This window comes from Scophthalmus maximus, chromosome 2, assembly GCF_022379125.1.
Source record: "Scophthalmus maximus strain ysfricsl-2021 chromosome 2, ASM2237912v1, whole genome shotgun sequence".
In the NCBI taxonomy this organism is placed as follows: Eukaryota; Metazoa; Chordata; class Actinopteri; order Pleuronectiformes; family Scophthalmidae; genus Scophthalmus; species Scophthalmus maximus.
Window position 1 is genome coordinate 601,843 of NC_061516.1, and position 25,183 is coordinate 627,025.

The 25,183-nt window shown below is 39.8% G+C and overlaps 1 protein-coding gene across 1 annotated transcript in view; it reads left to right on the forward strand.

The window, feature by feature from the left end:
• The window catches only part of nrxn2b (neurexin 2b), a 675,914-nt gene that overhangs the window by 157,648 nt on the left and 493,083 nt on the right, over nucleotides 1–25,183 (forward strand). The window contains exon 5 of the mRNA XM_047329457.1: nucleotides 20,461–20,490. Within this exon, the coding sequence (XP_047185413.1) occupies nucleotides 20,461–20,490 (30 nt within the window). The remainder of the gene's footprint in view (nucleotides 1–20,460; nucleotides 20,491–25,183) is intronic.

Sequence of the window (25,183 nt, forward strand, 5' to 3'; positions counted from 1 at the left end):
GGATTATGCAGAAACTACTAGGCAGATTTCAAAGAAACTTGCTGGAAGGTTGGCACATGCGGACCAAGTAAGAACCCATTAAAAAAGAGGAGGTATATGATTTTTTTTTCTCTTTATTTAACTTTCCTTAATATTAAGATAGGACATTTTCACCAATTTCCTAGGGAATAATACATTGCTCTTGATAAAAAAAAAAAAGAATCTCTACAAGTTTGTCCAATTTATAGCTACTTTATTAAATAAAGGCTGGCTGTTGGGTCTTGCTGGAGGAATGTGCTCCAATGTACCATTCTTGTTTCTCAAGTTAGCAAAATGCATTAGTTCATAGCCTGAGAACTGAAGAAACAAACTTGTCTGTGTCTCTTGCATGAATGATGTGCAAACAAATGAGTCACCACTGTGGAGTTATTTGGCTGCTGCTCAAATTGCGGTTTTATTTTTGTTTGCACCAATGATACACAAACAATTTTAATGGTTTTATCAATTTCCTGATCATATGGAGTGCCGGCTTCAGAGATTTTCAAACTTAGACTTCACTGGTGCTTCCTTTTCCGGTACACTTTACTTGTGTGTGAAATTATTTTTGAATTCTCCAACAACTTTGAAAGACTGGCTCATGTTTATCTTAACTATTTATATTCATGTTTAATGTAAATTAAAGGGCCCTTTTTAATTCTTTGACGTATATTAATACAGCTATCTGGGCCTCCAGAGCCCTTCAAGTGTTGAAAGCTCATGGAAGGTAGCACACGCAAGGCAAACAATAATAATTCCACCTTTAGTTATTTCAATGTTTTTTTAAGGTTTTTATCCACCATGCGTAAATATGGCTCAAAAATGTCACAGACTCAAGTCCTTCTTAGTTTTAGACAGCCATATTTTTTATACCATGCCAACAATTTGACAGAACCTTTGAAGGTGACGGCTTTGTTAGAGAAGACTGTTGGCAAGGATTGCCTTGACCTTTGAGCAAGTGAGTTATAATCTATGGCTTGTTTTTCCTTCTAGCTAGCCATGCCAGTTGGCCAGGACCCAACATCTGGGTGGTCTTTTTTAACAAGCAGTGGTGGAGGTTATTACTCTACCCAACTTTTATATTTCCACTCCTCTACATTAAACTATTGTACATTCTACACCACTATATTTATTTGACAGGTTTAGTTACTTTTAAAATAAATATTTTACATAATGCATTGTATAACTAGAATGGCACACAGTACTATAGAGTGTATTCTGTAAAACCTCTCCAGGGGCCAATAGTCCCCTTCAATCAAGCCACACCAAGTTGCACACACTCATAAAAATGAGTCCCATAAATATGTCTGATGTTTATATGTATGTACTTTTACTTAATTAACTTTTTCATGCAGTACTTTAACTTGCATTGGAGGTTTTTTACTTTGCTGCATTGGTACTTTAATCTAAGTAAATGATGAGAGTACTTTTGCCACTGGTTTTGAGGATATCAAGTTGATTCGTATTGATTGATTTTATAGCTACAAATTGCATCCTGAAAACTGTAGTTAAGAACCATTCAGTAGCAGACAGAAACATTGTTTTAATAATAGGAGACTCTATTTGTAATATTAGATAAAAAAAATTTTTTTAAATTAAAAAATGAGCACTTTAGCACATAATTAAATCAAAAAATATGCCTTTTGAAAATGTAATTATAACTTTTTGGAGGATGTGAATCCCACAGCCACATTAATCCAATCAATCTCCTTACTTTTTTTGGATGGGAAATCTCCTACTTGATCCCTGATCGGCCTACTGAGGATGCTGCATGAAGATTGACACCAGGTCAAACTTAAAAGCTGCTTGTCTTCTGGTTGACTTGTGTAACATCATGGGCTGTCCGCAGCATTTTCCACATGCTTAACATCATTCTATTCTGTTGCACTGTGGAGATTATGAACTCTATTATTCGGCTCCCAGCATCGGAAGTCGGGCTGGAGGCTGTGGGTTAAAGTTTTCCCAGATTGGTCAATCAGGGTGCCTTACAGAGAGCTTTGGCAGCAGTAGATTGATATCACGTATGAATCAAAGACCGAGTCATTGATGCCACCTGTTACAGAAAACAGTTTGACTCAGTTTTGACCACACTGGTAGCTTTATAAATGTATTTTGCAGTTACCCTGGTTCACCACATGGTACCAGTATATTTATGCTTTTTAGGCAACGTTTGTGGTCTCGATTGTGCTCACCTGACAACCCTCTTTCTGCTTAAAGAAGGAGAATATTGTCAAACCCATTGCCGTCATCACACCATACAGAGAGCCAGTACAGGGGGCCAATCCAGTCTTGCATCAACAGGCACCATTTAGACAGCAAGGTGCATTGAGACCTCTTTTGGCAGGATAAAAGCCTTGTGCAGAGCTATCTGTCTTCGTTCTTTGCAACTGGATCATGTGCTTGTCCCCAAGGTGGTCACTGCTTTGTACAGTGCTCCACAATATCTGCCTGGGAGTAGTAGATATTGTGAATGAAGCCATGTTTTAGCCGACCAGGGGACATGGTGTTGTGGCAGAAGGGATGAGATCTGCAAGGAGAGAAAAACTTACTGCTGCTAAAACCAAGCCCAGGAGGCTGTGGCTAAATCGCCTACTGACCCGATTGGTGGGTACTAAACTGTTAGGGTTAAGGAAAGGATTAGGGTTAAGGGTTAGTAAAGCTCCTGCACAACAGATTTTGCAATAATTGTTTTAGAAAAAATATTGCGGCTATAACCACTCAATAATTGAGAATTATTCAAACTTCTTATTACTGAATGTATCTTAAAACAAATATATTTCTGATTTGTCAACGCAGGTGCTATGAAATGTCTTCAATGAGATACAACAGCTTCTTTTCGTATACATCCTTCCTTGTATGATCTTCCTATACTTACCAGAGGGCTGTATGACTAAAACCCTCTCCCCAAAACCCATCTCTGCTATGCTCTGTAAAAAAATAAGGGAAGTTAAAGTTGATGCTATGTTAACAGTGTAATAACACCTACTCAGAAATAAAGACAAATAAATAGTACACTTATCTACCTGAATGACTTACTCCCATCCACTCTTGTGTGCATTCTGCCTCCCCATGTAGCGCTGAAAAAGTTTGGTTGTCTCCTCCAATAATTCTTACTAGCGCAGCTCACCTTGGCACTGACAACAAACATTGTGCTTTTCAATATGGCTGAATACCCTGTGCAGACCACTTCACTACTAGGCGATCAATATATACAGTAGCCATAGAACATTTCAACAAGTTGCCCCAGGTAAGCCACAGATGCTTATTAATATGTATAACCGTGCCCAGTAACTCATGGTGATGTGATCACACACATATACGCATATATGCTGCTGCATCAGCGTGGGGCCAAACCCCAGCTTGCTACCCTGCCTCTGGGATGGCGGTGGCAGATGGCGGCTGTTCAGAAGTGCAGAATACCCAGATTTGTTGGTTGAAGCCCCGAGAGGCACCGTTGATCATGGAAATGAAGTGGAGATGACACTGATCACTCTTCCTCCTCTTCCCCAAGCGCCCTCAGTTTCACTAAATGCAAAGGAGCCAAGAGATACTTAAGGGGGAGGAAGGGTAAAGAGAACGGAGGCAATATGGAAAGTGAATGGAAAAAAAAACCCCAAACAGAATGGAGGTGTAGTCTGGGGGTATTGGGATGCAGACAAGGCAGTGCAAATGCCCAGTTAACCATTAATGGCTGACTACTATATTTAGTTTAGAGAACTTCTGTTCCCCACAGAAGTTCTCTAAAAGCAACATAATGCAATTGAGACACATGGCAAAATTGATTCCATGCTAATCATGCTTTAATTGAGTTCTGTATCATGCTCTATTTAGTTATTGGTAACATGGGGTTACTCATTTTATTATTTTTCCACAAAAACACTAGGGTGAAAACAGGTAGATCATGTGATGAAAACAAGTTGACCAGGACTAAATGACCAGATTATATACTAAAATTGTATATACACTGAACAAAATTATGAACGCAACACTTTTGTTTTTGCCCCCATTTTTCATGAGCTGAACTCAAAGATCTAAGACTTCTTCTATGTACACAAAAGGCTTATTTCTCTCAAATATTGTTCACAAATCTGTGTTAGTGAGCACTTCTCCTTTGCCGAGATAATCCATCCACCTCACCGGTGTGGCATATCAAGATGCTGATTAGACAGCATGATTATTGCACAGGTGTGCCTTAGGCTGGCCACAATAAAAGGCCACTCTAAAATATGCAGTTTTATCACACAGCACAATGCCACAGATGTCGCAAGTTTTGAGGGAGCGTGCAATTGGCATGCTGACTGCAGGAATGTCCACCAGAGCTGTTTTGAATGTTCATTTCTCTACCATAAGCCATCTCCAAAGGTGAGAATTTGGCAGTATATCCATATTGCCTCACAACCGCAGACTATGTGATACCACACCAGCCCAGGACCTCCATATCCAGCATCTTCACCTCCAAGATCGTCTGAGACTACTATAGACAGTATATATTCCAATGCAAATTTGGGAAGAAATAATGAGAAATGTCGCTCCATAATCATCTAATGCCGTTTATGGGTATTGCTGTGTTCTAATGAACTAATGACCTCTGTTCCTTTTTGAGGTACTCAAACTCACACACACACACACACACACACACACACGCACACACAGACATACCCTGACCTAATTTTAGGCTAAACCCTAAAACCAAGTCTTACCATCATCATCAACAATTTCTTTTATGATTTTTCCCTAATAGTGCATTGGGAAATCCTTTATAAATATTCTTACATGAGTATGATATTTCCACCTTTAGTGAGTTTTTTTGAATATCCATTGTTACTGTCAAATAACAAAAGGATGTTGAGAAAAAATTGTATTGGGCCTTCTACTGTGACTAATTTAAATGGATGGATAAATAGTTTGTATGGAAAAATGGGTTTGTGCTTAGCCCAGCTAATAGTTTAAGTGCAGGAAAGGATATTCTAATACCCCACTGTGAACATTAACATGTTAACTAAAAACAGCATTCATAAACAAATATTTAATTGCCAGTGATAAGTCAGGGCCTAACAAGCAGTTGGGAAAAACACCTCTTGATTGATTTTGGTATTTCTGAGGAAGCTCTAATTATATACTTTTGTTACTGACACTGATGAAATACTCAAACAGTTATTGATTTTTTCTGCCTGACTCTTTTTCCACGGCAAATCCATTTCACTACAGCTGGTATCAATCTTTATCCCAGTTTCAGGTGCCTTCTTTAGCCCCATAATTAGTTTTAATTAAAGGGGCTTCTTTGGAAATTGATTGATCTGAATCACTGTAATATGCTTGTTTTTTCTAAGACACTGCCCCAGTTTAGTGTTGTTCAAAATAAAAAGTGTGCATCCAATTAATTATTTGAATTAAATGCAATATATTAGTCTTTATATTGTATATTTACACTTATTATCACAGCCTGCTAAGACTTTAATTGAGACATGTTTCAGTCAGACCATTGCTTTGGAAGCATTTTGTTGTTGATTATACACCACACTTTGACAAACTGTATTCATGAAGTGTAGCACAAGAAATAGTGATATGCATTTTTTGCTGTCAGTTTTCACAGATACATAATCATGTCTTGTGATTATTTTCTTCATTGGTTGGGACCATGTTGACCTTCACTACTTCCTGCACATCACATGACCTAACTTGCTTGCGTTGAATTTTTTGAGTTGGATGGATTGGTGTCTCGACTACACTGCGCTTAAGAGAATCAAAGTGAAGGATGTGGGTCTTTTTTATGTATGTTGAGTAAAACTGTCTGTCATGCTACTTCAGATCAAATTTTGTGGCAGTGCCATGCACTTTCAAATTCATGCTGATAAGTATGTAAACTTTGCAAGAAAATGTATGTTTTTGATTCTTTGTCTAACTTGACGAAGTGGGAAGATGATATAGGCACACACAGGACACACACACTTATGTCACACACAGACCTTCCTACAGAGCCCCACCAAAGAGGGATTTATGGTCAAAGGAGTGTATCCCATTGGGAAAACTGTTTCCTTTTTCAATTTTCTCCCTCTACCGTGGTGAGATAAATCTTATTTCTGTAGTATAAGGGGGGCAGGATAATTGCATATAATTGGATTATAGATTATGCAGTTCCGTGACCTTGTGGCCAGTTTGTTTGGAGTGGATAGCCTGAGCAAGAGAGAGAGCGAAAACAATCATTCTGTGTGTGTACATTGTACACTTCAGTTAATATGTTTTAGGCTTTTAAGAGACAAGACGATCCAGACAAGTCATGTTAGCCTTATCCCTGGTGATGTAAGATACTGGTCCTTAGATAGTCCTGACACTGTGCTGTACATGTACTGACTATTTAACACATTCTAATGTTATCTCTTGTGGAACACCAGAATCATTCTTTTCATAGTGTCACATAATAAAAAGTTCTAATAAGTAAAGGAGAGCAGTGCCGTGCCACAAGGGATTGGAGTTCTTTGTATCTCCAGCCGGCACATTAACATTCATAGGGTATCATGGATTAGAGCAATAATCCTCGGGAAGCTTGTTTTTTCTTTCCTGATTTTCACGATCTTAGATGCTAGCCAGTCATGGCTCTGGTGATTTCACACTGCACTGCACAGAGACTGTATTTTGATATCAAAGAGGGGAGCTATTACTCTGACAAATCTGTTTATGCCATTCTCTTCCATCTGTTGATGGCACACTTTTAATTTTTAGTCATCGGGACTGCTAACAAACTATTAATGGTTCGGTCTAAATAAACTACAACCAAAACAGAATCACTCCCTACCAAATAATATACCCAATTCACCCATGGAAGACTGGACCTTGATTTATGGGAGTAGGTCGGACCTTATGTCTTTTTGCGAGGCTAATTATCCAAAACAAGCCCAGCAAGCGCGATTGGAAAAAATTCATTGGAAGCAGCTTACTCTGTAAGTGTTTTATCTGCCCTCTTTAACTTGTAAACCGGTGACCAATTAATGACCCCATGCTTCTGCAAACACATTTAGGGGTCTCTCTTTCTCTCACGTGTGTTCTTAGCCACTAATCCAGTTCCCTCCGGGCTCCCTGGGAATGAGCTGATCCAGCTGTAACTGGTATTCAACTGCAGACACACGGCTGCCATGGAGGGGATGAGGGCATCCAGTGCCAAATAGCTGGTGACTCAGGCAGCACCAAGCTTGTCTGATCCACCGCCAGGTCCCTCTGTGGAGGTGGAGGTATTGGGTGGGGGAGCCGAGGAGGGTGGGATCACGGCTTAGGGAGGTGTGCAAACCACCTCCCGATACCAATTGGAACTATCGGTTATTGTCAAAAAACCTGTGGGTCAATGCTTATTTTTATGTTTTTTTTCTTTTTTTTACGAGAAATCGCAAAGGATGCAAAAATAGCTAATAGAACAGATTGAGTGGTTTTCTTAAAGAGCTGTCATGGGGCTCGAAACAGCACGGTGGATCTGAGGATGAAGTAGTGACAGATGGGATTGGCAGATCCTAGCATAACAGCCCTATCTAATTAAGCAATCATACACTGTTTGAACGGTAGCCAAAACGGCAGCAGTGGTGGTGGTTTTTAGTGGCAATTGTGATGACAATATTTATACTGCATACAGTAATAAAGTCCCAAGGGCATTAAGTCCACCTTAGCACATGTATAGACACAAACACACATCAGGTGTGGCTGTGAGATAACACGGACGTCTTGCACCCGAGGCTTGTGTTGGTGTCCAGAAAGCTCCCCGGGGTAACAAGCTGCTCCAGTCTGTTTGTCTTGATATTTTAGATAGCCAGGTGCCAGAGAAATATGATTAATGTGTTTTCACATCTTTATTTTACTGTATTTGATACACCAACACATATATGACATACTCCATACAGACCGTTTGCTCCCTTTTGTTTGATTTTTACAACTTTAGTTTCAAATTGCCCGTTTTAGAGGGTAGTAATCCACTGGAATGTAAATTAACAGCAGGCCTGTGTTCATTCCCCTTAGTTGCACTTAATCAGTGTAATCATGTTGCTGGCAAATGCTTACAGTTAAACTATACCATCCATTGCGTGACTGTCTGGCTGACATCAAGGCATGGATGGGTGCAAACTTCCTCAACCTCAATGAGAGTAAGACAGAGATCATTGTTTTTGGCAAATCATCAACGGGCTTCTCCATCGATGCCCTGGGCCCTTTCGCCTCTAACATCAGGCCTTCTGTCAGAAATCTTGGCGTGATTTTAGACAGTGCCTTCAAGCTCAAGCAGCAGGTCAGTGCAGTAGTTAGGAAAAGCTTTTTCCACCTGAGAACCCTAGCTAAGATCAAATCCTACCTGCCCCAGAGTGATCTAGAGAGAGTCATCCATGCCTTCATAACATCTCAACTGGACTACTGTAACGCTCTATACACCGGCATTGGTCAATCACAGCTCCGCCGCCTGCAGTTGGTTCAGAACTCAGCCGCCCGACTCCTCACCTGCACAAAAAAGCGCGAACATATCTCCCCGGTCCTCGCATCACTCCACTGGCTCCCCATCCGCTACCGCATTGATTTTAAACTTCTACTGACTGTTTACAAATCCCTCCATGGTCTGGCCCCCATGTACCTGTCTGATCTTCTCCACCACCACATCCCCTCCAGAGCACTACGGTCAGCTGACCAACTGTTGTTGGAAGTGCCCAGGTCCAAGCTAAAAACCAGGGGGGACAGAGCCTTTGCAGTAGCAGCCCCCAGACTCTGGAACTGCCTCCCCCTGCACATCCGTGCAGCCCAGTCTCTGGATATTTTTAAGTCCCATTTAAAGACCCACCTCTTTTCACTAGCCTTCGATTAGTGTCTCTTTTTTAAGTGCCAGTGCATAGTGTTCCCTGGTTACCTTTTAAATTTTCTTTTTGCTTTACCTATTGTATTATTCTTTGTTTATTGCACTTAAGCACTTTCTTGTGAAGCACTTTGGTGCGGCTCAGCCGTCTGTAAATGCGCTGTAGAAATAAATTTGACTTGACTTGACTTGACTATACATCCATGGTTACCTACACTTAATGGAACACAGCATTCCAAATGATATATAGAGGATTAGGATTTCCACCCAGAAGGCAATTTCAGTGCATGTGAAAGATTTATGAACGGGTTAGGTATATTCCATTGCCCTATACCAGGAGTGCTGAGTTTACCCTGGTGGGCAATGACCCAGGAGACTGTGTTTTTGTGAATATCATTGCTGCTTCAAATGCACCCCTGATATAATTACTGAATTCTTCTATTCAGTGCCTTTTTCAAATGCAAATCCCCCATGACTTTTCAGAGTGGAGCATTGTGAATTTGGGTGGATAATGTAATAAATGACACAATAGCCAGCTTAATTGCTTCCAGAGGAAGACACTCTGGACAGGGTAGAAGTGAGCTCCACAGTGCCGAGGCCTAATAAATGGGGACAAAGGGAAGAGCCAATGACAGTGAGAAAACAGGGTGAAATAAAAGGGAGAGCAGAGAAGACCTGGTCAATGGATGAGAATGACAGAGGAAGAAAGACATAAAGAGGGCAGAGGAATGAGAATACACCATGTATGGCCGTCATCATGGTAGGGAAAACACTGGAGCCAGTTGCTATGCCAGCAAGGGTCAGACGCAGCATCTTGTGCATTTGTCCACACAAGGCATAAAAGTGATGAGGGACTTTCAACAGAAACAAAAACAAATGTGTGATATTTAGGGGAAAGAAATCTCTTTGTGTTCTTGGGTTGACTACAGTAGCTCATACATTTCAGAGAAATATAGCTGACACTTCACCACATGGTTAAAGAAAAGAAAATAAGAAAAAAATATTAATGTAAGGCAATGGCAGGGCTGAGGCATTTCTCTGCTGGTAGGACAGTGGGCAGAATTAGTGTTTTGCTTAACCTCTACTGGTTAAATTACATAGTTTGTAACCTTTTATATTTGAACTTGTTGAAATCACATTGTTTTATTTCTTGATACTTCAGAAATGACACACAAAAGTGAAGTTTTTCTCTTTTGTCTTTTTAGTTGAGGTTTGTCTCAGCACCCATCACACGTGAAACCCAATTCCAAATGGAGCAGGGCTATTTCACAGTGCAGCGGCACCAGACGTCTCCTGCATTGTGTTTAACATTGTCGTAATATTTGTTTACAAGGTTCAGTGCCGTTTAATTTTCTTGTGATTGGCTCCCTCTCTTCTCCTTTCTTAGCTCCTTCTGCTCGCTCTAACTCAGGAGTCCTTTTGTTTGAATATGCAGAGGACTTTTTTCTCTCGCTGGTATTTGTTCACTTTGCCTAATTAGAGTTTGGCGAGATGAAAGCAAGCAGCAGGGCTTTTTGCTCGGCAGCCGAACCTAAATGAGATACTGTTGTCTCCAGGAGAAAAACAACTTGACATTTGTTGTAGCTTTAATTTAGGTGTCAGCTCTGCCATCACAAGAGCCGGCTGGGCACTTGAATGGTCCATAAAATGTTTTGGTTTAATTTTAATATATTATATAATAATAATATATTTTCACATTTGATTGCCATTTTCTCTCTGACATTTTACATTCCCCATGTATTGAATACACATATAATTGTTACAAATTAAGTGCTCAAAGTAAGAATGCTGTTCAGCCAATATCGTGACTTGATCAATAGCTGAAGTGCACAGACCTATTTAGAGAAATCTCATTTATTTAAAAATCCCTTTGTTAGTTAATTTGATTGTCACAAGTATTATCTTGCTTTGTGAAGAGATTAGGACTGAGTAAACTATTTAACATTATTTTTTAGCAGCTGGCTGAAGAAGAGTCTGTCTAAGCATCTTCTTTCACAGACATTTTATTCATCATTTTGTTGCAAAAGAAAGAAAAAAATTATGCTGTCGTAAATTAGGAGGATATACTAGTTGGGACTTTCCAATCTCAATTAATTCAAGCTGTTTATTGTTCCCCACAACGAGAATTCCAGCCTTACGAAATAGACACATGAATTATTAATACGTTTACTACACAATTTCCATTAATTTCGCCATAATTACCCAACTCTCTCAAATGACTGAACTTCCAGGAGCACCGCAGATCCCATGGTCTAATGGTGTTTACCCGAGCCAATGAGCTAAATGAAGATAGTGCGTCATCTCAGTTGGAGGACATTAATTTTACATTATGGGATGTTTTTGTAGTTACCTGCTGAGACCCACCCCCTGACAAAAGACAGGAAGTTGGTCTCTCAAAACCGCACGGGGAGCCACATTTCAAGGAAAGTAATCTAGATTTTTTTTTTCCCATCGGGAAGACTACAGTTCACTGCCATGCTGTTAGTGGAGAGGAAAAGGATGTGTGCCCCTAAACACCGGCTGAAGGGAGAAAATTGTCAAAATGAAACATTAAACATCCCCAAACGCTCAAGGCAAGGTGCTATTTTGTACTAATGTCCCTGTAGATTACTTTGCCTCTGACTTGAGCTTCCATGGCTCAGAGGAGCAGGAGATTTTGCTGTTGTTTATGCTTTATCACACTGACATGGGTTTGCTGCATTTCTGCATTAGATGTGACACTGATACCAAGACGTATCTGCCTGTACAAGTCATGTAAAAAACTTTGAAGTTAAGGATTGGAATTTCTTTTGTTGCTTGCTGGATTTTGGAGTGATCTTCTTTTCCTTTTTTTTCTATATTTATTGTGGATATATCTGGCTTATAAGTGGAAACTTGTCTTTTAATTCTGACTGTATTTGTGTTTTAAATAAGCTGACCTTGGAAACCTCGACTAAGATCACAAGGATAGAAAGAAAGAGGATCAAGAAACTGATACAATGCATGTGACTTTGGAATGGTAGTCTGAGTGTGGTGGGTCGAGGTACATTAGAAAGGGGTGTGGCTGCATGTGCTAATCGTCCACTTGAAGCCTTGCTTCCTTCCTCCCATCAGTACTGCTGGTCTCTCCATCCCATCTGGCATTGCAATCATCATCCAGGAAAGAAGAAAAAAAACTAAAATGATGACATGCATTTTGTTGCCCACTCAGCTTCCCTTCTGAGTCCAGAAGTGGCAATCAGAGGCATTCATTCTATGAAACTGGCTAATGAAAGAAGGCGGATGGACCGGGATGCATCCTGTGGCACTGGCAGAAAGACTAGGAAGAGGAAAGGAAGGACAGATGGATGCTCTGGGAGAGGACACCATATCTCAGTTGAAACCCATGATTAGTTTTGACCTCATAAATGAAAGGGAAATAGAGGTCAGACATGACCTCTGAGATGACCTGAACATGGTTATTACAGGTCTGAAACTCAAAACACTGGAAAAAAATACAACTAATAGAGAGAATAGAGAGAAGATGGTACCCACTTTCATTTTGGGAGATGCACTGTAGAACACAAGGATGCAACGTTTGCCATATTACACATCCGTATCACGGCTCCATCAGTGCTGTTGGAGTGCTTCCTTTGATGTGAATCCAGTGGGGTTTTTATTAAAGATCCAGTAAAACACTGCAGCTCCTCTGAGCATATTTATCCTGTCTCGTGTAAATTAACATAAGAGAAGAAATCATCGGCATCCCTTCTGTGCGTTAGCTTCAGTGGCTAAAACACTGATTTAGTCCAAGCTCTCCAGCTCCACATGGAGGTTATATTTATTTTATGAACTGTTTAATTAAGATGGAGCAGCAAATGTTCAGATCTCTACCCCTCACCAATCTCCCAGACGTGCCGATGTATTTTTCCAGACGCATCCCATGACATATTAAATGTGTTTTCATGAACAAAATATGCAAGTCAGAGTGATTCACTCAGCGTTATGCAGTTAATTAGGAGTTGTGGGGGAGAATATAATCTTTAGGTGAGATATTTTCTGCAGTAAGACTTAACCCCACATACAGAATAGCAAGCTTTTTAACCACTAAACAACACTCAAAGTGTTACCTGCTGAATAAAACTATGGAGCATCAAATGTTCCGATTTTGATTTAGTATTACCTTAGGACAGAGACAAATATTTTGATATCATCTGTCACGGCAACATTGGTTAGCATATTCTGTTTGCAAACATTGGCATGTGCAATCTTAATTATAGTGCAGCCCCGTGTAATTGTGACTTTGAATAGTGAATCACATCATTTGACAGGCTTCCAAACAACTTAGTGCATCGTTCCTGACAGATGATGGCTGTTGCTGCTGTGTAAAGCGGAAAGTGACCATAAAGATTTAATGCTTCACTCGCTCAGCTAAAGTGCCTCGCCTGGGGTCAACAGTTCCCAGTTGTATTTCCAAGGAAATCAAATGATTCATGTGTGCGCACAGACGCACGCACTCTTGCACTCAGAAGAGAATTCTAAATTGCTGTAAAAGGAGTACATTTTTTATTCAGATACCTTGAGAATCTAGGGCATTCTGCCAGAAAGCAAGCACCCTGAGTAAAGAAATGAACATGTAAAGTATTTAGATTTAAATTTTGTTATATTCAGAAGATAAATCTCTTACAGTTTAATATGTGATAACTATATATGTTGACAAGTGATCCAGCAGTCACCAAAGTTAATATGCCATAATGCAGTTCTACTCAATTACACCATTTCTGCCTATTGTGATAAAACTTGGATTGGTCATCATTATTATTAACAAGCATTACAAATATCTTGTTTTTCCAGAAACACATCTGTGCATTTGCTATAACTTCAAGCTTTGCCATTTATTTTAAGTTAAAGCAATAGCAATTCTATTGCCATACAATATGTAATACAGTAATGAAAGGGAATATTTACTAAATCTAATATACTCAGCATCTGTAGGTTGATTAAAAACTGTTGGTTTCACCCTTTAGGAAATCAGACATTGTCAGTTGTCAGAATTCACATTATTTCCAATGAATTAATGTGGAAATTCCTGACACCACTTGTGCAGCTTCCCGTCCTTCAATCTATGATCATTATGTCCCAACAAGCAAGGATACATTTACAGATCTGCATCAGTGCATTTCCAGGACTGTCAGTGGCCAATTTTGGTCAAGTCTCTTTGCCAAGTCTCATGCGAATTGCAGTTGGTCCAAGCAAAATTAATAATTTGACAAGACCGACTCAGTCAGCAAAATGTGCTGTTCTGCTATCAATTCTAAAAAAATAGCCCCACTACTTTCTGCTCAGTGCTGAGTTAGCCTACCTGCAGATTGTGTGCAGCACATTTGTCTGCTGTTAAAGCACATTGTACTGTGCTTCCCTGTTAATCCTGATCATCCTTAAATAGTCAATGTTGAAAGTTTGAGGTTATGAAAGTGTAACTGGAGATAGAGAATAGGAAAAAATGATTGGTTTATGTCAAGCTCTGATTTTATTTCCATCTTTCTTCAGCGATGCATATTCTTTCTGAGAAACAAATATGTGAAGAAAAAAAAGGCACATATTTAGTTAATTATGATCTGCTCTGCTTTTTGCTTGAGAAGAACCAAAGAATGAAATCTCTATCATATTGAATTGCATACTATCATACTATTTTACATCTTATCTTTTTGAATTAGTAGCCTTTTTATATAATTTTATTTATTTTTATCCATCAGATAATTTGCAATGCCTTAAGCAGTGTTTCCCATTAATAACATGGACTGTGGAGGCCTGCCATAGACCAATTTGTCCCGCCACAGTTTCATAATGAACCAAAAAATACTTTTACCCACCCATTGTAACACATAGGGTCTATAACTCTGTTTTGCGCCGTTGCTTCACTCTCGCTCAATGTCTCTGTCTCTACTTCTCCTAAACATCTATTAAGTTTTTACCATAGTCGCAGGCAGGCAGACTTGGTCATAGTTTGAAGTGTCTCTGCCCCAAGAAATTAAAAGTCGTCACTTATTTCACCCTTCTAGGTAAAGTTTAATTATTGTGTTATAAAGGCTCTCAGAAGTGAGTATCAGTTCATGTTTGCTTGATTGACATGTGACTCATCTTATTGAGGCATGGGGGTTATTGCAGGCTGATATCCAAGCTCCACCCAGCATTTTGCTCCCAGTAGTTACCTAAATACATTAATCCATAAACCTATGTATGATGTGATACATGATTGCTTTTCCAATGTCCCGAACAAAGTATACCCTGCTGTTATACTGTACGGACGGGCAGTCCTTAAAGGAACACCGACATTACTTTTGCAAAAAAGCTAAACCTATTGACCAGATTAGCACGAATGAATAAAAGTCTTTCCAGGAGTTATGTCGTTATTTGATTGAGGGTCAGTGCTGACATCAGACAATTGATGAAGCTTCTTCTAAGCATGCACTGAAATAACTCTCCTGTTTGGCTGAAATATCTATAAAGACTTTCTGATGTTCAGCAGAGCACTGGGCAGATATTTCTTAGAATATATAGCATGTTCGACATATCATTACCAAGGCAGAGTGTGATAACTGTGAGTGTTTTATCCTTTATTAAAATCTCAGTGAGCTGGCTTTACACTGCGGTTTGGTTGGGTGAATTTCACTTGATATTAAAGTGAAGAACTTAACATGTTCCTCCCTTTTGAAAAGCTTGGTGCTAATAATTTAAAGCATTGCAAGACATGAGAACCTTTGACATCAATCTATAGCTCCCTGCATGATTGTAGAAGTCTTCTGAGCACCTTACCTCCCACTCTCGATTTCTTTCTCTGTCTGTCATAGAATAGAAATCCACAGTGAATTTTTGAAGCACTTGCCACAGTTTCTATATAACTTAAGCTGTGCAAACACACTATGCATTATAGATCAAGTGACTGAAATGAATATTATTCACATTCAGTCAGAACCACTTTGTGACAACTTTAAAGCAGATGTTTTTACAAATTGCGCAGGTTTGTTTCTGAGCCCTCTGAGAACCATGTCCGCACTCTGAGGCAAGGGGGTGACGTACAGTGAAGATTCCACGGTGAAACTTTATCAGTGCCCAGGCCTAGTAAAACCAGTGATTTGTGGAAGCTTCAAACGTTTTGGATACTCTGCAGTTTTATGTCTCGTGCCAAGGGTGCATCAAGCAATAAGCTGCCCATCAAACCATTTATTGTTCTTATTTTATACATTGAGATAGTTCTTGCCTGCGCCCACTAAAGTCATCAAAGTCAGCACCCTTTAAAAAAATATATTGAGTGACTATTGTGTTATCGGGCAGGTACAGAAGAGGCGTTTGTGTCACTGTGGCATGTGCCCTCTAGAGGCACGTGGTGTGCACTGGCCATATGCTGGCGAGAGTCCTTGGGCGGAGATGCTATTTAACATGCCATCTTGGCACCACAGGGGGCTTGAGGAGGAACCATATTCTTCCTCGTGACTTAGTCTAGGTGTCCATCTGATGAACGAGGGACGCAGGAAGTGTGTGGAAAGGAAGTGTGCAAGGGGTAGAGAGAGATAATGATGATGAGTCCCATCTTTATCGGTCCCCTCCGGTTTTTTTGCTGCTGCAAACATCTGTTTGTGTGTATGTGTGCGTGTCTGTGTAGGATGATGAGGCTCATCATAATCTGTGAATATTTGTGAGAAACATTTTTAATGGATGGATTTCTTACAAGGTCATTCAAGAGTGTGCTGCACCTGTTGAATGCTGATTACAAAACAAAGACGGGACTTGGACAGTTTCAAATGTATCTTTATTCATTGAATGTCCTAACATGATCTGTGTGTTCAAATTTGGTGTCACAAAAGTCTGCACATAGATCTTCATTCATTCCAGCAGAAATTAAAAAGGCAACCACATAATTTCTAGTATAAGTCAGGTGTATCTATAAACTCATATTTACAACCCTGGTTAACATAACCTGGGTTTTATCTTCACAGTGGCACAGGACACCGGTGTGTGAGCCACCAGAAGTAATTTGAATGAAATCAGTAGTTTGCAAAACAATACTGGCTTGTGTTCATCAGTCCTGAAAGAAGAGAATAAAGAGGAGGCATATGAGGAAGGAGAGAGCATGAGGCGGCTGCAGCTGGCTGATGGAGGGGCTGCGTGCGGAGCCAGTGAGAGCAAAAAAGTGGGAAAACAGAGGGAACAAGGCGGTGGGCAAGCTAAGATGTGAGCATGTCTTCTCATAATGACAGAAATATGACCGGGCACCATCTGTCACTCAATCATAACCAGCCAATCGGAGCTGCTCTCCAACCGGCGCTGGTTCCGTTAGGCCCCTCCATCTGTACGCGCTGCAGAATTAAGGGAGCAATCAAACGCTCAGATGTCAAGGAGATGCAGATACTTATATTGTGTGTGTGTGTGTGTGTGTGTGTGTGTGTGTGTGTGTGGCTCTTTGAAAATAAAATGTTCATATCTTCTGGAGATGAAGTTACACCTTGTTCATTTTCCATTTCACCCTCTGATATAATACTTTGGAATTGATTTTTGCTTTTGATAGATTTTTGGCCTTTTGTTGCCACCTGTGAAGGCTATGGAGATGCCATCTGATAACTTGCTGCCATTACTCTGAATTATTTTGCTCTGTGTGTATTTTCTTACCTTGTCTTCTTTACATTACCCCCAGCTTCATCCACCATTAAATTGTGCCACTCTTCTGTTTCCTGATCTATATGAGGCCAGGATGGGGGGTGGTGGGTGGTGTGTGGTATTTGAATTATTTGGTATGCAGTGACAGCGCCGTTCTGTTTCATTGCAGGAGCCTTTGCCTTATCTCCTTAATGGATTATGAGTAAGGGAACAAAAACAGAGGGAGGCAGAGTGAGAATGATTGGACTCCCTGAAAAGGGCCGGCAGGAAACTGACTGCAGCCAGATAAATAAAACACTCTGCCTCTACATTTCCTCTGCCACTGAATCACAGATGTTATTAAGGAAGAGTACAATAGGACGAGCTTGTAGTCGAGTGTCATTTGAGCTTCTATACTCTTAACATTCTGATTTACCTGCTCGCTGGCGGCAGTACTGATGTGTTTAGTGCATTCACACTGGAGACGAATAGCTATCCCCTTGGCTGTGTCTTAATTTCTTTGCTGAAACATCAGGCACTATCTTCCTCCTCTCTCCCCACAAGAAAAATAAAATAAAACATCATGTACAAGCTGAATGTTTACTTAACCTCAACCTAACAGTCAAGCACCTCAGTTTTCCAGTCCATGGTTTAAGGCTACATCCACATTACTGTTTTGTTTTTAAAACGCATCACTTAGTTATAATTTATCATTTATGTCGCCACCATCTACTTAGAGTTTCAGAGTGTCAAAAATTTAGAATTTTGGAAGCACTACTCTGCCCATTTTAATTTGAATACTGCGGGCCTACAGTGTAGTATGGAAACATTTGGAAACGACCCGCATTCACTTCATAAAACTCCAATATTTTGTTAACATTTACTCTGCAGTAAGCAACTGCAGGGAACACAAACTTCTTCCTGTTTACACATGCCTAAGCATGCTCAGTGTATGTGAATGGTCATGTGATGTACATTTATAGGTGTGCTAATCTGGACGGAGATCAAAGGTATAATGGAGCTAAAATGCTTGTCTGGACAGAGATAGTTTTAGTAAAAATTAAAATAAAAGAACATGTAGTAATATGGATGAAGCCTAAATGTTAAAGCTCAGACCTAAGAGATACTTAGCCCTGTGCATTTGCTGCGCATGGAAGTGTCAAGGCAAAAACCCCAAATGTGTTTTACATGTTCATCAATAATGCCAGTGCTGAATATTCATACACTGCAGCCACCAGTGATGTGATGTGAATCTTTTCAAGTCTGAAGGGTCTTATAAGCAGGAAAATGGTTTGATTTTTTTTTTCTTTCATGTATGTTCATGCTGATGAATGTTGATATTCCAAACAGTAGTAAGAGACTGCACTGCTGATGCTTAAGGGACATTTAGATTGAGCTGTTTGCCAGCAGTGCCAAGAGTGTTATGTTTGAAATGATATTGATCAAGGAAAGAGAGGTTGGCTTGAAAAGATTTGACCTTTTGGGACTGTTCACCCAACAGATATGAATGCTGTTGACATCCTGTACTGCCTGAGGTTAAATCCAGTTTGCTTTAGCCATTTGGTTTATATGCGAATAAACCATGCTGTAGGCCAAAAGTAAAGACGTAATTTACGTAATTTATATTTCCCTTAGTTTTGTTTCACTATTTTAAGGTTTGATTCTGTCCACAGGACATGCTGCTGGATGTTTGCAGTACATGAACGCTGACAGCTAAGTTGTTTGAACTGTTTTTATTATGATCACTCCTGGCAGGCATGTAGGTATGGTAGCCTTCCGAAACAGTTGCTTAATGTAATATTCTGAACAGTAATACCTATTGTTATGTATTGGGATATTGTGTAATTGTGGATGCAAATGCTGCTGCTTTAGAACTGTTTAAGACACATTATTTCTTACATCCCCACAGACTAAACTGGAGTGTGCCTGTTAACAAACACTCAACAACAAAGTTGTTCACAGACAGTAAAGGCCTATTTGTTCTTTCTTTCATTATTTTATTTTAACTCCAGTCAGGTTAGGCAGAGACCTTTAATAGGTGGAAGCTGCTCAGCTTGCTGCTTCTTTGAAAGTGTTGTTAATATTTCTCTGGGGATGACAACACTGAAACCAGATTGGCCACACTCTGTGTTTAACCAGAAATGGGAGGTGTGTTGATGATGACAGGAAGGTGTCATCGTACTGAAAAACAGGACCTTAACATTTTTTCTGATTTTGCTTCCAAGTATGTCTCAAAAATGTTTTACTTTTGTGTGCATGGATTATGGTAGCGTGTGAAATAGTTTGCTCTGTACTGTTGGCCTGGTCCAGAGTTATTTGACTGTTATTTGACTGTTGTTCATCTACGATAGCAAGTGCTCATTGTGGACAACTTTAAAAATCTATTGATTTTGCAGTATTTGCCAGATGTGAACACAATAGCCTACAGTAAGCTGCGTAACTATTTTAAGGTGGCTATTGTGCTGCTTTACTCTCACATCTGTGTTGGGATAATCTTTGGCTTTGTTTTTTGTTTTTTTTACAGACAAACCAAAACCTTTTATCCTGTAGCGTTTTTCCTAGGTTTATCTCTGACCCTCTCTCTGTGTGAACCCCTGCAGAGCTCAGATTATTTTCTCTGATTTGAGTAAAGAGGGAGATGAGGAATCCAGTCCAAGCCTTTTCTGCCAAACAGTTCTCTGTGTGTTCCATAAGTACTCCAGAGGAAAAAAAAGCATTTGTGAGAGCAATAGCCTTCGGGGGGTTGCGCCAAATGAAAATGCTTTTTTTTCTCTCCCCCCCCCCCCCCCCCTCCCCTCCCCCAACACACCTCACTCAAGAAGTGTTTGCTTGTTTTCTGTTACTATTCGCTCTCTATCTATAAACCTCTCTCTTTCTCGTTTTACCTTTGATTTGAACTCTGACATCCAAATCTGCCCCAGGATGTCTGTCACAAACTGCAGTCCAACGTTGTGACAATGCTTTTTTTCTTCCCGTGCCGTTTATGACCTTCTTTTCTTCCTCTTTCTGTTCTTTTTTTCTGTTTTTTCCCTTTCAAGGTCTGGCGCACCTGACGTTAAACGACCAAGGTATGGGTTCATTCCTTTTTTATTTTGGTTCTGTTTTTTTTTAGAGGAACTGACTCAGCCTCTTCGCCCCAGCCCCTCGATACTGCCGCTTTCCCTCACAGTTTCCTATTCTGCTTTTTACCTCCCCTTGGTGCCATATTCCTCCATTTCCTCCTAAATTCTCCCTTGCCTTTTCGACCTTTTGCTTAATCCTCTCCCTGTTGCTGCCCCCTTCCTTCTCTCCTTCCACATTCATTTTTTTGTTGTCCCTCTTGCTTCTCCTCCCTCTACCTTCCGCCATGTCTTTGTGCATTTCCGCAACCTCCACCAATGTGTGTTGCACCCCTTGTCCTGTCCTATGGCTAACGTCCTGGACCTTCACCTCTGATCACCTTTGACCCTGACGACCTGAACCAGGGGCTGAAGGTAACACTTTTCTGCTATCCCTCCTGCTTGGGTTTTTTTTTTTAAACAAACAAAAGAACAGAACTGCTGATTTTATCGGAAATGTGTTTGTTGGTCAAGTAAAAAATAAGAAAAATGTGTCCACACTCCCATTCACTTACACTTCAAGGTGAAAGTGTTGTCGAATGTGCAGAGTTTCTCATCACCACTCTGCTTACATTCCCATTGTTTGGCATTCAGAGTAAATTTTAAAAGGCCTTGTTCAAGTTCTGATGTCATCGAATTATGTGGTAGACTTCCTTGTTATGAGAAAATGTCCCTTTAATTGTTTGGATTTTGCTGCATGCATTGTTGATGCCATATTGTCTACATTTACAAAGCAAATACATCTTACACTACAGCTGTTTAATCCTATCACACTCACACATACAAACACACACACACACACACACACTTTTTGGTGAGTTTTTCAAAGGTGTTTTAATCACAAGCCACAGTGAAAATTTTATGTCATTTTGTGGACTCTAGCATTTTACGAATATTTTCTTTCCTCACATATTAGGGCTGGGCATTGTCAAGAACCTCCCCATTCAATTCAATTTTGATTCTTCATGTCTCGATTCGATTCACTATTGAACCAGTATGCTTCAATATCAAGTCTGTAATATTGATGAAAAAAGTACCCAAATAATTCATAGAATACCTTTTGATATTTGTTAAATATTTGTAGTTACGTACTAGATATGCAAATGTTGATAAAGTGTTTCCGCTAGGATTATTTAAAAGTCAAATTCATGGAAAATAAGTCAATCGAAGCAGCAATAGAGACAGAATGTGATAACTAAAGTGTATCAGTGCACAACTTCTAACTGGATGTTAAAGACCTTTACCGGCGGAGCCTGATCAGCAGACTGTCACAGTTGCATCAGAGCCAGCAGGACAAACAATAGTGTAGCTACATTGCTCCAAAATCAATGGTGCGCTGCCTGAAATGTTTGTCCAGATGCGAGTACTTGACTTGCAGCTAATAAACGTCCCGCCTTTACTGCACTTGTCGCCGCTTTCTCTGTTAAAATAGAGGCAGACTTTTAACTGTTTATCTTTGTCTTTGTTTCACTCTGTGGCTCGGACGTTAGCATGCATGCTAAGCGCTAGCTTGTATCAAAACACAGGTGCTGTTACATTGATGCTATCTTTTATAAACTGATAATTAGCTCAGCGGAAACCCTGACCACCACCCAAGTGTTTTGGTCTTCTAGGGCCATCACACTACAGCGGCACCCACAGGTGTGGGTTTTCAATTAAGACGGAAATAATCAAAATCAGATTCATGGATTTCATGGCAAAAAATATATTGCAATGCATTGATGAATCGATTTTTTTACCAAACCTTAATCACAGTTATGTTCTCCTCATCATCTGTTGTTTCTCTGCCTCTGGCCTCCCAGTGAGGACTATCTATAGAAAAAAAAGTGATACTGATAACATTGAGGGGAAAAGCCGTCCTGGTGCACACACCCCAAATGAGAGGTAGCATGAAAAGAGAAGGAATGTGTTATGCAGAGGCCTGCCTGCTGACAACTTCAGATCTCCCGCCTGCCCAGAACGGTAACAAGTTTGTAGATTTGTCTTTCTTTTTTTTTTTGATGATCCATAATGCATTTGGATTTCTCCCAAATATAACATTGGGTCTGTTGTGAATGTGTTTTTGAGAGAGCCACAGAGATAGAGAAAGGGCGACAGTGGGGCATTTTAGCACAGCTCACAGCGCACAGCTCTAAAATGAAGCAATGGTGCCGAACATAATATATCTTTTATGCTATGAAGAGTGTACATTTTTTTCAGTAACATATGAAACTGTGGTGGGACTGTAATTATTGTGAAACACTACTGCACTAACATACGGGTTGATTTATTGAAATGTAGCTTCACAAACTGTGAAATTGACCATGAAGGACGGTTTATAGTCCAACATTATAACAGAACACTCAATACAGTGGTGAGGAAAAAGTCAGTGGACCCTTTGGAATTGTCTGCAAATATTTATAAATGTGTCTGAAGATATGGTCAGGGCCAAGTATGAACAAACATGACAATGTTCTTGTCCATTTTGGATACATATTTCACTGTTTAGTTGAAGAGGTATCAATCCCTCAGATAATGACACTAACAAAATCACTGTAGTTAATTGTCATTGTAGGTCACACAGAAAATGTAACTGAAGAAATGAAAAGCAATGGTGGGGCGATGCATACCCTGCATGTGCATTTTATACTTTAATGGCGTGTTTTCCTTTTTGTTTTGTGGCGTTGCTTAATTGTAGAGGTGTGTGCAGCACTTCTGTCACCCTGCTGTCGCTCTCTCTCTCAAAAACCCAAAAGACACATTGACCTGTCGGCAGCCCTGAGAGAAATCATCTTTCAAGCTTTTACCGTCCTTGACCGGCAGGATTCAGCATAAACATTGTTAATTAAGCTTTCACTATGAGTGCTCACGCAACAGGCAAATAGTTCTGAGCAGGCAGCCAGACATCAGCTGGACACTGGCCCTGCTCTGTGTCTTCCCGTGTGTTGTGTCCCACCTCCACCCCTCACCAATCAGCTCCAGTTAATCAGCTGGAGATAGTGTCCCAAGTTATATTCCCAGCAAATTTGGTGAAAAACTGCCCATGCGTTTTTGAATTATTTTGCATTCACACAAACCACAACAACAGAATCAAAGTCAACTTCAGCAGCTATCATTAGATTCTAGCTAATGTGTTAAATTTTTTGTCAGAATGGAATTTCGTTATGTTGTTTTTATAGTCTTTAAAGCATAAGTATGAATATTTAAAGCACTTTACACTAGAGCTACAACAGTTAATTAATTAATCGATTAGTAATCAACTACAAAATTAATTGACAACTATTTTGATAGCCGATTAATAGGTTCAAGTAGTTGTAATGAAGAACAAAAAATGTCAAAATACTATGATTTTATCATCTTGCCCAAGGACACTCCAGGATGTGGAATGGGCATTTCTGATTAGACAACCTACTCAATCCCCTGAACCAGAGTCGCTTTACATCTTTTTCATTGCTTAAAAAATGTTCCTTTGTTTTTAGGTGAAATTGTGCCTGAAGTATTAGTTCTAGATAGAATAGCTAATTTCTGTGCAGTGATGTCTGTTTTTCTTTCATTTCTATGAATTTTAAACCTTAATGATAAAAGACAAAGCTAGACAAAGTGAGTGTGCTCTTAGTGAAAAGGCTCTCCAGTCATGACACTTGAGTTTACATAATAGGGTAAATACGGTTATAATTATAACACAGTTATAATTCATGATGAATATAATTATGATCTCTGCGTCACTTGGAGATGTCTTCATTATTTGGATGGTAATAATGGTGTTTACCACTAGCATAACATATTTACATTTAGCAATTTAACTATTGTCACAGAATTCATGCTCTCCTCGTTTTTGTTACATCATTGTGTATCCCAAAATACAGTTACAGTTTACAGGTAGTTTTACATTTTTGTTGCCTATTAACAGTAGTTTCTGAGGCAAAAATTGCATTACGTATAATACTAAATTTTAAGTCTTGTCTCAAACAAGGAATTCCCAACTCAAGCCAAACCTCAAGCTGCCCTAACCATGTTCCAAATAATATAGAACTGACTGCAGGATACTGATGTACGGAGGACAACAAAATGTGAGACACACATGACATCATGTTAGGTGTCATCAACAATCCCCACTAGAAGCCTGAATTACATACTGGTACTGTACAATGATGTCAGTTTCTTGCTCAGTGATTCAATGCTACAGGATAGGAATTGATTTTACTACAGTGGTATGACTGGTACAATTCTTAACACACAAAGGGATATGCTTAAATACTATGCCATTTTGACTAATCAAATATAAGTTTAAACCCCAGCTTCACTCCCAGGAGAAACATTTTATAAAATTATGGTTCCGCTCATTTGCATAGGGCTCACTTTAAAACTTTCACAAAGCGAGAAGTTTACCACTTTATTGCTCCTATGCGGGTCAACACAAAGGAAGAATATATTTATCTATCCACAACAGATATTCACTGCCACCAGCAGATGATTCATAACCGTAATCCCTTCATCTCTTTGCAGCCTGTACTCTGCCTCCTTGTAACATCTCCCATAACCTACTGCCATTTACCTCAGATCCCTGTATGTGGTCCGTCCTAAACTGGGCCCACTGTTTACTCCAGCCACACAAATTTGGGAAATCTGACACCTATCCATCTCCACCATCTCCCCTGAGACAGACTCAGGTCTTATCATCAAA